The sequence below is a fragment of the Convolutriloba macropyga genome, chromosome 8 (assembly GCF_964194025.1).
Source record: "Convolutriloba macropyga chromosome 8, txConMacr16.3, whole genome shotgun sequence".
NCBI lineage: Eukaryota > Metazoa > Xenacoelomorpha > Acoela > Convolutidae > Convolutriloba > Convolutriloba macropyga.
In genome coordinates, this window is record NC_134475.1 from 24,131,986 (window position 1) to 24,148,835 (window position 16,850).

General features: G+C 34.8%; 1 protein-coding gene across 3 annotated transcripts in view; it reads right to left on the reverse strand.

Annotated features, from left to right (window-relative positions):
• Positions 1-343: 343 nt before the first annotated feature.
• The window catches only part of LOC142344608 (uncharacterized), an 81,350-nt gene continuing 64,843 nt past the window's right edge, over positions 344-16,850 (reverse strand). For 2 of the 3 annotated variants that reach the window (XM_075396408.1, XM_075396406.1), the window contains exons 7-8: positions 4,279-4,480; positions 344-792 (exon numbers count right to left, since the gene is read on the reverse strand). In XM_075396408.1, the coding sequence (XP_075252523.1) occupies positions 504-792; positions 4,279-4,480 (491 nt within the window). In that variant the 3' untranslated portion in view covers positions 344-503. Of the gene's footprint in view, positions 830-4,278; positions 4,481-16,850 lie in introns of all 3 variants that reach the window. The other variant, XM_075396407.1, reaches the window with a different exon arrangement.

Sequence of the window (16,850 nt, forward strand, 5' to 3'; positions counted from 1 at the left end):
AAAATGTTAACCCTGATCTCCTCGTGTCCGGCAACAATACGTGCATCTGACTATTTGATGTTTATTGTGCTCCTTCAAATTGTGAATAAAAAAGAACCGCTTTATAGGTTTAATTCCAGATTCACATTAAATGTGAATTTGATAACAAAATAATTAAAAAAGATTTTTTTGAGATCATACAAATCAATAAACTGAAAATTACTTTGGGGAAGCGGCAAAAATTAAGCTCAAATTTTTAATACACTTTCAGTTTGTTCTACCAGTTATGAGAATTGCAATTTTAGATTAATTATTTAGGTGATATAATTTCTTCAAGTTCGGAAATTTTTTGTATTGTTGATCTCAAAGTTATTGTGGATGATCTCAAATTTTATGGTTTTGTTTAGTTTTAAAGAAACAAAAGAAACATATGATCACGGTAGATACAGATTTAAGCTTCTGTTCCACGACTGGCATTTTCCATTTAATCGACATTCTGGCCCGAAAAAAGTCTTTTTTAGTTGTCACTGACATATGCAAACTTTGGGATCCACCCATGGAACTTTTGCCAAGCAGTCTTCGAATTTGGCGTAAGAATCAATTCGATCGAATGTCCTCAGTTCGAACTGTTCGAGACCTCCTGTTAGCTGCTGGTTTACAATGACAGCAAAGAATACTGGCTCTTTTTCGTGTCTTTTGAATGCGACAATACCGGAAAAAGTGTACTTTCTTGAACTCCCATTTGTGTGGGTATGATTCTCTTCATACTTTGTGAATTTGGAGTTTGCAGATAAATGAAGCCGTTGGCAGTAGCCTGTGGTACCCTTACACATGTTTCCAATCACCCTAACTACACATAATGTACACTCTTAATAACATGCAGGTAAACTTACCAAAAATACAAGTAAATTTACCTGAAATGTACATGTATTTTAGCGTTCCTTCAAAAAGGCTACCCGCAAAGGATTTAGAGTATACCCTAGTGATGAAAAAATTTAAAATCTTGCAAGAATCTTGCAAGAAATTTTGCAAGGGAATGCATAGTTTTTCCATTTTTTTGCAAGATTCTTGCAAGATTTGTATCCATCTTGCAAGATTCTCGCAAGATTTGCATCCATCCTGCAAGATTCTTGCAAGAATTTGAATCCATCTTGCAAGAATCTTGCAAGATTTTGAATTTACATTTACCTTTTTGTCCTGGTTACCTGGCTGCTTTTTTGCTGTTGGTTGAGCTGAAACAGTTAATCAACTTTCGGAAAATCTTCTAAAGTCAAGTTAAAACCTGAACTTTTTGAGATTTTCCAGAATGATTTTTGTGGTTCTTCCCTCCTCAGCATGATTATATATGCAGTATTTTCGGAACTGCATATCATATATGCAGTTCCGAAATTTAATTCACGTTGACAGATTAGTCCCATTAAGATAATCATGCTGGTGCTACGACAATAGGGCCATTTGATCGGAAGTGCTTATCATTATCATGTTTGCATTGGCCAATCAGATTTGAATACTTTTGGCTCGAACTTAACTAAATAGCGGTTTCAAATAGCACTTAACTACAGTCGATAAGGTTAAACTTTTCCATAATACTACTCAATATTGCCTCTCAGGTGTTGTGGGATCTTATCCGGAAGTAGCGAGTTGGTCATAGTTGCGAAGACGCAACGTAACCAACGACTGTAGACCAAGTAATATTGCGGAAAAGATCACTCATTATACATTATACATTATACAAATATTAATATTATACAAACAATATACAATTTTACTTATTTCTCTGATGTGGCGCATTCACATCAATACATTCGGATGTGATCCCAAGATGAGGTGCGCGACCCAAACCGGCCCTGATCAGACCGACTTGGGTCGCGCACGGGGGATTAACCGCGACCGCTCCACAGAGTCTGGCAGCACTGTCTAGGGTCTGGATAGTCTGATCAGGACCCCATCCAGAGTCTGCACGGTCTCATCAGGGCACTACCTACGGTCTGGACAGTCTGATCATAGCGTGGTCTAGGGTCTCGACAAGTGTTGTGGTATGATCTTGATAGTCTGAACAGAACTCCTTCCAGAGCCTGTAGGGTCTGATCAGCAACCTTTCCAGAGTCTGGAAAGTCTGATTACGACAAAGAGAAGCAATCAAAAATGACCAGTCCCCTGAAGAGAAGTTAGTTAACTTTCGAGGGGGCTGTTTTTGAAGAGCACTTCCAAATGTTACTTGATGAACATAAAAGACCACAATAAAGATTAAGTTCTGGTAAATGTTGTTCAGCTGAAAATTTTGCTTTCTTTAGAAAAAATATGTTTTATTGAAGAACCCAAAAACACAATACATAAAATGGCGTCTTTTTTTCCGAAAATTATAAATTATACCAATGATTAGTGGTATTTGAACAGTTAAAAGTGTCAGTCTTGTACCCCCCAGTTGACAGCCAAACAAAGGTCTGGCACCTCCGTGCGCGACTCAAGTTGGTCTGGCACCCCCAGTGCGCAACTGAAGTAGGTCTGGCACCCATAGTTCGCTCCCCAATTGGTCTGGCACCACAGTGCGTGACTCGCGTCAGCCTGGCACCCACCGTGCGCGATTCAGATCTGTCTAAACAGAGCCAATATTGATCTGGATGGTCTGATAAGAGCTGGCTTGGGTCGTGCACCTCATCCTGGGATTGGTTGTTACTCTGGTTGCGAGGTTGCGAACTTCCAGGAGGTTGGTGGCAGAGCAAATCAGACCTGAATCAGTCTAGAGACATTCTGTTTTTTAGGATGGCCAATACTCTGTTCCTGTCCCAATTTACACTGGCCAGTCTTGATTTTCGAATAAAAATTACTGCATGAAAAATAATATGTTCAGCTTAACTCCCGCCAACAAGGTTTGCTTTATATGCGACTCGAAACCCCGCGTGGGTACTTGTAACATTTAATTTAAGTAGCATGTCGTAACCATTAAGCCTAATGGGCTTTGTGGTAAATGCTGACAAACTAGCTTATGTATCAAAAACTGAATACTACTATAGTAATTACCAGTTAGAAGCTAAAATTGTATGGCATTACACTGCTCAGACATAATTTTCTGGTATGAGTATTTTTCAGACCATACTAGAAAAGTTTAGGCTGGGCGAACTCTATGACGTTAGTATAATCATCATGAAGAAAAACTGCACATTACCGCATTTAAATTATTCTGGAGATTAAATATTTGTTTTGAAACAGGTTTTACGCTTCAAATGTGCTGATTCGGCGCTGAAAGGCTCTATGACTCAAGTCCGGGTTAACAAAAAAGGTCAATTTGAAATTGTATTGGCATTGAAAATTTTTTCTTCTTAATTTTGTTCATTTCTAACTAAAGCAGATGCAATATTTTGCGTTGTGGATTTCAATCATTAAACATTGAAATTTGGATTATGTGTATTCTAGGCATCAGAAGCATTCAAGTTTGGCAACCTCCACCGCCACATATTTCTCTTGGTGGGCTTTGCTTGCAAAATTTTGAATGTAAGGAGGTCAGTCCTTGGTCACTGTAATGATATCAAGGCGTTGAGGAACAAAAACCTGCATAGTCAAACAGTTTTTTTAACTATAGGCGAAAAGTCATATTGCGAGATGAGAATGCAGCAAGCGGAAATAGACTCAATTGTCTATAGTAATGAATAGCTAACACTCAACATTATTTTTTCAGTAACTTTAGCTTTCATTCAGTCTATAATTGGCTATCCAAGGCCAAATTTGCAAGAATTTTTTCAATTGTGGATTTTCAGTAAATTTATGGTGGATTCTTCCTGCAAAAATTTCTAATCATTTTTTTCATGTGCGGGCCCTTTACTCTAGCTATTAAGAACCAATGTATTATCAGAAATCAAAATAAGACTTCACTTTCAAAATGAAGTAAATTTCCTGGTAACGAGAAACTGAATTTCTTGGTGCCTTATCTGGTGTTAATAATCACTCTTAAATCTTCCTCACTCCCCTAACATAATAGACAAGGATTGTTCATTCTATTTATGTTAATATTGCTCAGAATAGGCAAAAACATGCGGATAGCAAACGCAAACCCGTTTCAAAATAAACCTGCCTTATTTCCACTATCGTCCAAGCAATCGATTATGAGTCGATAATAAATCAAAGCTTTTTCCTTTAAATAGAATTTAAAAAGTTCAGCGAATTCAGCCCATTTCTGAAAAATTTTAGCGCGTTCAGCATAGTGCTTCCGCAAAAAGGCGGTGACATATCGATCCATGAAAGAGAGTTTAGATATGAAAAGGTAGCTTATAGAAACCGATTAGAAGAGAAAACATGCGTATTCCTGTTGCATTTTGGGGAATGAGACGGTTGAGACTGGCTTCTGCAGTAGATACAACTCTATCTACTTCCTCTACAATCGCATCGGTGCTATTTCGTTCACAAATACACAGGTCAATATTTCCGGTGTTGATATTACTGGCACGCACATCCAAACAGTTTCGGCTAGGCGAGATTTCTTCCAAGATGCCTCTGCGGCCCAAGCCTGAAGGTTAAATTTGACTATAAACTTCATTTTAACTTAATAAATTGTCGTTGAGGGTTCTTGCAAAATTTTATAGAAACGAACCTACTTGTCGGAAACAACTCATTCCCCTATCGTGAATAAATTTTAATTTCAGTACCATATGTGGTCAAACTCATGCTTGTTTCCGCACTGATTGCGGCTTGTACAGAATGATACTATATAAGAAGCGGCAGGAGAAAAAAAATAATCGAATTGAGGGATTAAAAAATTTCCGCCCAGTTACAACAATTAACAATCAAAGAAAAATAGACAACCCGATTATTTCCATCCAGGTTACATCCGGTGGAAAGTTTGACTTTATCGTGGGCGCAAATTTAATTTTAAAGGGGGAAGCGGACTCATTACGCTGACAATGCAAAAAACGCATCTTTGGTGAGCCCAGTGGACCGAATGCTGGAAACAATTCCAGGAAACCCGGTAATCTTAACTTCTCTCGGTATTGAATACCAAAATACAACAAAAACGTAGATTGACAAAAAATAGTCAGTTCGAAACCTGATCGTAAATAGGTTCTCATTGATTTCTCATTGTACAAATTGAAGCCAGATACGGGGTATACAACAAAAAGTTTTCAAATACATCACGACAGCTTAATAGAGAGTAAGAAAACACATGGGGTTGACTTCAATGTACTTTGTCCAGTAAACGGACCTCTTTAAACTCAGTGTAATCTATCGCCAGAAAATTAGCGAGATTAGCATAATTTTTTATTTTCCTGTCCTGACGAAAAACAAGAACAAAAAGCAAGAGCTAAACGCATCAGACGCAGTTTCGGATGAAAATTGTCACTTTAGGTTGAACCTTTTCAATCATTTTGGACTTGGATACAGGAATGACTCTTCTCAAAGAGTAAAGGACAAACTGTCATTCATCCAGTTGGTAGTAAAAAGGCAAATTTTTGTCATTTTTTTTTTAATTGCTTTGCTATTTTTTCCTTTTTCAGATGTATGAGTCAAAAGAAGTCTCCTCCGTCAGTTGAATGTGCTAAATTGTGTTTTTCTACAGTTATACAGTCTCTTCTTATGTGCATCAGCATATTATTTTCAATTTCCATGAATACGTTCTTCAAAATCTGTAAAATTGAACTCCTAATTCTCACACGATGTATTTAAATGCGGAAAACAGTTCACTGTGTGCTTACATACATAGGCTGAGCTTGCCCCTTACTAGTAGAAGCGATCGAATTTGAAGATATGGACGACAAAAAATCAATTACCTCAAAAAAAAAGGATTTGAAATACTTTCCTTTTTGGAAACTAATTTTTCAATCGAAAGTTCGAAAGTTTATTTTACTGGTTCACAAAATTGCCAGCTCTTTATTTCTCGAATTTCAGATCTACCTTGACTCTCAGATTTGCCAACTAAGAGTTTTGATGTAGAAAGAATTGGCTGCAAAAATATTTACGACAAAAAACCAATTTGTCTTTATTTTTAGCTTTTTCTTCACGCTTTAATAAAATTTCTATTTGTTCTGACCCACTTCATTCGGAGAGGAAATATATGCTCAACTGGTTTTCTTTTGTTCCGACAATTTTGGCCGATCGATATAATCATCGTAGAAATTTGTGAGTAGTATCATTAGAAAGCTTCTCCAGCGTAAAATATGGAAATAAAAAGATTTTTTCAAATTTTGTTTTTATAGGGAGTTGTCGAGGCTTAAAGTTCTGTCAATATTAGCTGTTTCAGTATTTCAGCTGTTTCTGTTCACATTTTCGGTGTTTTTGACCCAATTTTTGTCAAGGTTGCTAAAATATGTTAAAATTGTTAACTGTAGCATCATTGATTTCATCTCTAATGAAGGAGGAGGGTTGCTGAACAGTTCAATTCGTGTTTTTTGGCTAAAATTAAAGTTAAATTTTTTAAAATGCAGATTTTGCGTCAAAATTGAGAACAAATTTGCATATTTTAGCGCACTTGCTTTAAATTTGCTGGAAGTAGACAACTTTAAACTGCCGTCAAATTTTTCTGAAGCTCGAAAAGGAAGTAGTTGTACTCCCATTGAATTTAGGAGTCTTCTGGAATCATAGTTTTGCCAGTTTTTTTAAAATTAAATTAAAGCCGATAATTATACAAAATGTGTTATATATTTTTGACAAATTGAAAAAATTGTTTAATATTTAATCTATTTTGCAACCATTTGAATTATTGAGTGTTTAGTTAGACGCGGAGCAATATCGGGCTGATCTTGATCTCAACATGGATCCAAACGATAAAAAATTTTTAATGGGACGCGACCTTTTTTTCAAAATATTTCCGTTATGTAATTTTTTTTATTCAAATTACTGACAAGAATTTCAAATCACAGATCAAATAATGACAGCTACTACAAGGCTCAATGAGATTATGGTTTCAGAGTTTGGCTCATTGCTTTCATGGCTCTGACCAATTGTTTTCGTAAAACTTTTATGGACTTCTTGAATTTTGCTTCAATTTGTTACTTTTTGTAGCCCAATGTCTTGCTGTCCCAATCAAAGATCGAGTTGGTTTTCCAGGATGTATAACGAACCTAGGCAGCTCCTCAAATTGTTATCTATTCTTTGTTATGACTTCGAATATTTGTTTTAAGAAAACATTGGTGATTTTTTGAACGTTGATTCTACCGAGCGCAGTCTCAGTAAAAATAGGCGAAAACCAATTTTTTGTGTGTTATAAATTGATGTTGATAGCAGTTTTACGTCCATCTAATGATTTCTTTGTTTTGATACCACACGTTTCCATTTTTTTTGTATTTGAGCGGGAATAAATGCATATTTTATGAGTTCAGTTTGTTTCCTTGTCGAATTCTCACATTTTAAAAAAAACCAATTGAAGGAAAGCAAGGTATAAACAAAGCACAACGTTTGGTAAAGGCTTATCTGGATAAGTTAACTGTTTTTGTTCAATAGTCCATTATTTCTGGGCTGAGACACAGTTATCTCGCAAAGTTTTGCGGAATTTTTTCGTTTTTGTCTACGATTATCTTTCTTTTTGTTGTTGTACGCCAAATTCTTGCTGAGGATCGGTTTTAATTGCTTCCAAACATTTTTGTACGCTTTGTTATACGTTGTGATTGATTGCTTCGACCATTTAGTTTTACAAAAATTTTTCGAGACTTCTATACTGTTCATTTTTTGGTTTTCTTTTTGTTGTCTTGTCTACTTTGTCCTTTTATAAGGACGACTCGTTGATGTTAGGATGAATAGAAAAAGATAATTTACAGTTCTTTCGGTTAGCATCTTATAATTATAGTGCCTCGACCAGAGTAAGTTCGTAAAATTGTTTTAAGTTTTGTCTTCTTTCTGTATTTGTTGTCCGTTCTTGACTTAGACTCATTATTAACAGTCCCAAATGGCCTCCCGAGGGATTGAAATCTAACTCATTGCTTTTTCTTAAAGTCTTAAGCCAGTTATAACTCTTGAAAATATAATTTTTCGAAAATTTTTAAAGGTTTTTGAGCTTCGTCATTTTTTAACTATTTTTTTGTGGTTGGTCTCTGTAAGCACAGGTCACAACTCGTTTTCAGTGCGGAATAATTTTTTCTATATAACGGTTTTAGTTTCAAACATTTGCTTCTTGGCTTTGTTTCTTATGTTTTTACGAGATTTCCTAAAATGTTTGAGATTTTTTTTATGTTAGTACATTTTAAAGAATTCGTTTTCTTTTTATTTTCTAACAGTAATCGTTGGCCCCATTGGCTTTGAAGTTTTGCGCAATTAAACATTTGATAATCACATGTCTCAATTGCTTCCAACGGAGAAATAATTGAACACTTCAGTGATTTCCTTTGATATCTGATGACATCAATAAATGTGAAATTAATTGTCTTCAAAAAAGAGACGTGTTTTTGAATTTCTTTGCACTTTTTTGTCGACCTGTTAACCCGTCACATTGAGGACAGGTCCTATATTTTTTACAATGAAGCATAGGTTAAATTGGAAGCATAGGTTAAATTGTTTTGTTTAGGTTTTTCTGTTGCGAGTTTGATTTTGTTATGATTTTTTTATTATAGGCATCGAGTTTTGGTAGCAAGTAATATTTGTTGTTTGATTTTTATTATTGTCCTTAATAGTAGTCCTATTATCAACAACTTTAAACGGCCGTCTATCGTGGCGTTATTGTATTCCATTGCTTGTTTATCTAACGATGTGTATGTTTTTGAAAGTTTTCTATCTCTTCATCATTTGGTAGTCAATTAAGTTAAGAATGTGGATGAGCGAAGTCGGAACATCATGTGCGTACGCACATTAATGAACCTCCTTGTTCAACTTTATATTCAGTTTACGGCATTGTTTCCCTTGTTTGCCAATTCTTAAATTTTTGTAAGAAAACAGGTTTGTTCAGAACACACCAAAGCAGATTGCTTAATAAAAGAGTAGTTAATTTGTTCGAAAATTTGTAGTTTCTGTTCAAAAAAAGAACAAAAACAAAAGTCAAAAGAGCAAAAACAGACACTGTGGGAAGATATGTAGGAAAAATTCCCGGATGTTATCAGTCAAAAATTGGGTTCAGATACTAAACTTGACACGGCGCAACATTGTGATCCCGCAAGTTGAATCATTTACGAAAACAAACGTTCTTTGTTGATGTTATTGAATTAGCACAAAACTTTTGAAAAAAATTGCTTATGTATAACTGATGTAGTGGGAATGTTGATGTAATTTGTCTTTATTCATGTGCAAAAAAAGCTTTTTGATAGAAAGAAAGAAAGAAAGAATAAATTTCTCCTTTATCATAAAAATTATGAACAATTTAATTAATTACATAATACATTATATAATTCATAATATATATCAATTGAAATTACTTACATATCAAAGGTATCTCGGAGAGGACAGATAAACGGGGCTATTAAGCCCACCTAGTATCTGCCCTGGCTAAAATTAAATAGCTTAGAAGAGAAAACGATGAGAAAAAATAATTTTTTGATGTCGAAAACAGAAAAATAATTTTTTTTTTAAAAAAAAGCAGTTTTAAGCTCAAAACGATTCTCTCTTTTGACTCATTACCAAATAACGCTAACACTGTATGCTGTGTTACGCTTAACGAGAGAGCCACTGATTCCTGGCAAATTTTTTAAAAAAGAAATTCAAATAGAATTTTTTTACTGCAATTCAATTCTTTATCGTCAATTTTCTATGTGTAGACTTCGTTATTGTGCAAAAATAATACCATTTTTGAGGCCTCGGCACTTACAAAGTAAGTGCCGCAACAATTTTTGACAAGAGTTCATGGAAAAGAAATAGGTGAAAAAATATTTTGAGGGTGGATACGGAATAAACTATTTAAAAATATAGGATACCAGCTCCTCATTGTTTAGCAAATAACTTTCTTTAAATTTATGATAAAATAGCAATATTTTTTGCCAAATTTCGGTTTCAATGTTTGGTGCTAGAACTTCATTCTTTCTTAGCGTGTTAAATAGCTTTGCACAACGATATGAAATAGAGGAGCGCTCAAACTGCGTTTTAAAGGAGGGTATCTTTAGGTAGTTTTTGGTAGATCTTCTGGTGTTTCTGGTACTATGCTCATATTCAAAGAGTTCATTTAGATAGCTTTCGCTGTGCATCTTTTTCAATGATTTCAGGACAAATTTCAGTAGCTCAAAAACATGGAACTCGAATACTGTTAGTAATTTATTAAAGATAAAAATGTCCCTAGAACTATCTGACCTTTTCCTGAAGTAAATGAATTTTAAATTTTTTTTCTGCAGAATGTAGATAGGTAGAAGCGACGAGTAACTGCAACAGCCATATACCAAAATACCGTATTGAATTATTGGGTTAACATTGCTTCGATAGTAATCAATAAGCTGTTTACGGGGTACATAGTGACGCAGCTTACATATAATACCACACTGTTTTGAGAGTCTTTTCTTAATATACTCTATATGTGATTGAAAACTTAATTTACTGTCTACATAGATTCCGAGATACTTACAGAGATTACGAACTTCAACAGAAACATCATCAAAATTAAACACTGATTTGGAAGCACTATTTTTATTCCTTATATTCATTTGTACTGTTTTATCCATATTTAGTATTAACTTTTTAGCAATCAACCAATTAAGGTGCTTTGCAGATCTTCTTGCACTGAATTATCGTCTTTGTTGATTGCGGTGAGGTTTGTATCGTCCGCAAACAACATAACATCAAGAGATTTGCAAACTAATGGCAGATCATTGATATAAATGAGGAACAATAACGGGCCCAGAATTGAGCCTTGTGGAACCCCACAAACTATAGATTTCCACAATGAACAAGCTCCATTTACAATAACCCGCTGTTGTCACCTTTTTAAGTATGTTGTTACCCAACTTAGAGCTGGGCCTCTGATGCCAGTATTTTCGATCTTTTTCAATAAGATATCATGCTCAATGGTATCAAAAGTTTTTTTAAGATCAAGATAGAAACTGATAGCTTTTACATTTCGGCAGTTCAATCTTATTTTTTCAACTAATTCAACTAGAGCGTCAATTGTGCTGTGTTTGGTACGAAATCCAAATTGCCTATTGAAAAACAAATTATGATATTCCATGTAAGCATATATGCGAATGAACAAAGCACGTTCAATAATTTTACTCCATACAATTAGTAGAGAAATTGGTCTGTAGTTATTTTCATCAAGTTTTGATCCATCCTTGTGAAGAGGAATGACTTTGGCCTTTTTCAGATCATCGGGAAATATTCCTTCTTCAAAAGATAAATTGATTATCTGGGTTAGATATGGAATCGTAACATTTGATGATAACTTGACTATGACATTTGAGATATCATCATCACCAGATGAGAATTTATTATCTAGATTATCAATGATTTCCCTAACCTCGTCACAGGTTATTGGCTTTAGATACATTGAGTGATTAACTTCGTCCATCTTAGTTAAAGGAAGGTGTTTAATGTTGTATTTCAACTTCGGACCAACATTGGTGAAGAATGTGTTAAATTCTTCAGCAATGTCAGCGCTGCTTTGATCAGTGCAACGTGCATTGCATGAATTCAACGCAGGGACTTGCGAACTTTTTCGCGTTGTTCCTTTAATATCATTGAGTAACTTATATGTTTGCCTTGAGTCTCCAATACATGATTCGAATTTTTGTGCATAAAAATCTGTCTTAGCTTTTTTAACACTTTTTCCAAACTTGTCGCGTAACAATTTGAATTTTTTTGCTGCTTCATTGTTATGCGGTTTTTGTTTCATACTTCGATGTGCTTGGTTTTTTTTTGAAGCGCAAATTTTTAAGGGTGTTTGTAAACCATTTCGGTACTTTCGATTCTTTATCAGCCAAGCATTTAAGAGGGGCATACTTGTTAGTGATCTCCAGGAAAAGGCTGTTGAATTTGTTGAACAACTCATTGGTACTATCAGATTCGAAAAAGTGACACCGATTTCTTAGGTTCCAGTCTAAGTCAGTTAAATATTTCGACCGTTTTTCTTGATCTTTTATAAAACTTATGTCTCTAAATGGCAAATAGTTTTTTTCAGTATCAACATTAATTGGCCACTTCATTAGGATGGGATAATGATCTGAAAAGTTTTCATGAGTTAGTACACTAAATTCAGGGCTGGCAAAATTTTGATATATAAAATGATCTAGACAAGTTGCGGAGGTAGAAGTTTCCCTGGTAGTTTCAAGATTAGCAATCTCAAAATTATTAGCAGATATCGTGCAAAAATAATTCGAATGTAATTGATTCTTCACATGAGTGTCGATGTTAAAATCTCCAGTTATAACGGTAGGACAATTTATGGAAGTTAAATCATTCAAAAATTTATCCAGCTTTTCGACGAACTTTAATATATTTGTTCTTGGTGGATTGTAGATAGTAGCCAATTTAAATCTATATTTATTGTATTGAAGAGAGACCAAAAGAGTCTCATCCATATCTGTTGAATGTGTTTCTAACAAGAATATTGGATCCTTAATTTGAATCATTACACCTCCGCCAAGCGTGTTCCAATTCTTAATTGCATAATTATTATAGCCTGGAACTAATAAGGAATCGATGTCATCATTTTCAGTCAGCCAAGTTTCAGTGAGACATATGACATTTGGTGGAGACTCAAGACTATGAACAAGTGCTTCCAAATCACTTAAGTGTTTTTTTTAAAGAACGAACATTAACAGTTAGTATGGAAATTGATAAATAGGATCTAGCACATGAAGATAAAACTGATTTAGGTTCTCTCTCCGTGCATTTCTCTGCCGGAGAAATGCCGCTGAAAATGAAAACAGTTTTACACATCTTGCAATTGATAGCCTAGTTCATCACCACCTTCGTACAGTCCCGTTGTCTTCTGAATAGATCTTTCATTCTTGTATTGGAAAAAAATGTTACTTTCTCGGGTCCAAACCATTGCAATACGATTATCGCGCTTCATTAGGTTAAAAAATGCTAAACGGGGACGACTACTATCTTCTAAGACTTTAACATTGGCGTATCCGTCAAGATTCTCCAAACTTTTCTTCTTCTTCAGCATCTCAATTTTTGAAACTCGCCTGTTGAAGCGGACAATTATTGGTCGCTTGCCTCTCTGTGAACTTGGTAGCCTGTGTGCAATTGAAATGTCCTGCTCATCCACGTTAACTTCTATTTTGTTCGCAAGTTTAACAACTTCCTCGATAGTCTCCGCGTGCGCTTCAGGTTTTCCATCATCCTTGATAACCTCAGGCAGTCCAATAATCTTGATGTTATCACGCCTGTTGTAACTTTCCAGTAGCTCGGCTTCGGATAGGGACTTCAAGTTACATCTTTCTTCTTGCACAGTTAATTTTTGAGCGAACTCATCTTTCAATTTGGCAATTGCATCGTTGATGGCTGCTGATACCGAATTCCGAACTTCTGCTTGAATGCCTGCAATTATACTTGGCATTTGAGCTGCAAGTGCGCTTTGAATGACTTCTTCCATCGATCTTTCTTCAAGCGGACTCAGTTCCGAGCAACCTCTTTTGCTTGCACTTGCCTTCATCAGGGGGGTGCGATCCATGTACCGGAGAACAGGTGGTTGTCCATTGACGTCATTGCCGGTTTGGTCATAACTCATCTTAAACTATTTAATAAGTTTATCACAACAATTAGGCTAATGATTACATTACAGACATTACAGACCACTCAATTTGCGCAGAAAAACAAAAAAAACAAGCCGGCAGAGAGTGGAGTTAGCTAAAAAAAACAATACATTTGCTTCCAATTGTAGATAAAAAAGATAAGGATTCATTGTTAATGAATTGCAATTGATAGCGCAATTCTATTTGAAACACTCGTGTTGTTGAATAAATTTTTCGGAGTAATTTAAAAGAATTTAAAAGATTATGTTTTGTTCTCAATTCTTTATAATGAAACCCACCTTTCTACAGCGTTCATTGGTTGACGTAGAAAAATATAGAGCTTCAAGTCAATCTTAGAAGACAAATAGTGAATACAGGAATTTGATAATGATAAACAACAAAAGAGGCAAATCAAACTAAATTCACTGGTTAGTTCTCGAAATGACATCACGCTCATGACAACAGCTGACAAGAGTTGACAAGAGTTGAAATAAACGCAGCTGTCTCTTGGGCTGTTGCACCTTGAAAAAGAGAAATAAAAGCTTGAGACAACTAAGGTACCCAGAATTGATTAAAAGAAAAAAAGAGTAAAAACCAGGCACTCATTTAATTTTTTTATTATTCATTATCTATTTTGCAAAAGTATTAATCTTTACGGTTTACGACACCTTAACACATATTTTCAATACTCTGAATGGTTTTTTCTGCCTACTTTTGTTGTCTTTAATAGGCGGTAGAAATTTAAAAAGGAAGAAATAAATACCAAAAATTACCAAAAGACAAAGGTATGCAGACAAGAAGAAAGGGTCGGAGTTTGACATTTTTTTTCTCAAAATTATTTTTAACAACTCCCCTAAAACAATTTCCGCAAAAAAGAGCAGCGTCTGAGCGTTAATTTTAAAAATCCCTGTGATATCGTTCTTGTTTGCCTAATAAGAAAACAAAAAAACCGAAAAAGAAAACGCCAAAAGGTAAAAATGAGTAAAATGTTGGTACTTCCTTTGTTCTTGAACAACATTAAGAGAGCTCTTTTGTTGTATTTAGTTTTAAGAACAAAGAGCAAAGTAAAGTTCTAGAGTTATTAAAATTTATATTAGAAGTGCCAATAAATTTATATTAGAGGTGCCAATTTCATTTTCTGAGGTAATCGTAGGCAAAGCGTGTTTTGGAACTTTCAACACAGCAGGTAGATTGCAAAAATAACTGCAAAACAGACTTGTGTGCTGCATACTATTGGGTCAAAGACAGAATGAAATTGATATTAGTTGATGGAATTTCTGAAGCATCTTATACAAGTTATTTAAAAATAAAAGGTATTAAAATCTCCCAAAAAATTTTCAATAATCTTATAATGGTTACCGTACCGACAATTTATTATTATAGTACCGACAGTATTTAGTTTATGAGGGTTCTTTTTGATTTTTAAGACTTAAAAAAATTAATTGACAGTATTAATAACAACAAAAAGTCATTTAGAAATGCAGTTAGTCTTTTGTGATAAATAGGTTTAAGCTAAACAGTTTGAGACTCACTGCCATTTAGTTTATGAAGTTACGTCACGCACATAATATCAGTAAAAGAACCGAAGAAGTGGTATAATAAGGAAAGCAAATTGTTCTTTCGAGATTTGCGGAAATGTAAAACAAAAAATGACACTCAGGCGACGATACAGACAAGAGCCGGAATACACTGGAAATCGACCAAAAGCTCTTCCTATCTCAAAAACTTAACGTTGCTGCTGTAGATTTTTATGTCAAACGATTTCCAAAAAAAAACAAAGGTACATAAAACAGAATCTTAAAAACACTGTCGACCGAAAAATATGATTTCATTAAAAGCCATTGAGGTGATATCTGTGAGGGGTTCAGAGGAGTTGAATGAGAAAAATTGGAAAAAAAGTTGTCAAATTTGCAACGCGACCGTTTCTTCTAGCACAATAATGACTCCTTGTCAACCATTCAACTTATCTTAGTGAGTAAAGAAAGTGAGGAAAGTCAAAAATGACTCCTTTCAATTTTAATCCAAACGTCTGAACAAATGTTAAGAACACAAAAACATAACCGATAAAATGCCGTGAATGATCCAAAACAAAGTTGCACAATAAAAATTCTCAATGAATCTTGCTTTAATCAAACAAGAAACTGGAAAAAAAAACGAAAACCTAATTCACTAAAAACCATAGAAAGTGTTTTTGTTTTTTAACATTGCAGACAATAATTTTGTCTGGATGAGGTAGGCCTGAGAAAAGAATCTGGACGGCGTGACTATGATTATGAGGCAGTAGTTGCGGGAGATGGTTGGGTTTGGGGCTAGAGGGTTAGAGGTAATCACGGGAGGAGGTATGAAGCGGTAGCTAAGTAGGGGTTGCCTATAGTTTTAATAGAGAGGAAGGACTACTATGGGAAGAAAATTTGAGACTACTCCCACAATGATTTTTATGAACTTAGATATTAGCAGCAATTGTTTCCTATTACAAAGTTTTGACCTTGTATGTTGCCAGTGGTTTCTAATTGCTATATATTAGAATATAAACTGCTGTTGAACTTCCGTGGTCAAAAACGGAAGTCAAATTTCTATAATAAGAACCCAATATCCAAAAAGAATGGAACTAAATCCAAAAATAAATTGTCAGCTAAAATACAACGCCAGAATACCCCAAACGAGAGTAGTGGATAAAACAAGGGATTCAACCACCAGTAAAATTTGTCCCTTTCTCCTAACGCTAATCGCGCATGTCGAATCGGGCCAATTTTTACTGTTTGTTGAATCCCTTGTTTTATCCACTACTATATTCACCACTATAAATACATACTACACGCACAATTTTGTGTACAAAAATGTACATAGCTAGTATAATTTATGCAATTCATACACTAATATCCAAAAGTTCTCAAAGCTAGATTTAAGCCTAATTTCATATCTAATATGCCAAACTATACTGAAATAAATCAGGTTAATCATCTCACAAAGTTTTTTTCAATAGAATCGGATGGACTGAAAATAACTCAAAACTGCTTAGAATTGGATAATAAGAAACAAGTTTCTTTAAAATTTTTAACTTTAACCAGGAGACGATTGATCTATGATGTTTAACTGAGTGATTCTATGTACCTGGTTACATTTTTGAGCCGAGTCTTGGGAGGTCTTGTTAAAAGGTTGACTCGCCTTTACCACGCTACGGCAGTACTGCTCGACCTTTCTTAATGGCAACTGTGGGGGAGGGTGCAACTACAGAATGCTTGAACACCTTTAATTTTAATTATTAGGCTGACTGAAGTCTAATATTAAGCTGACTGAACA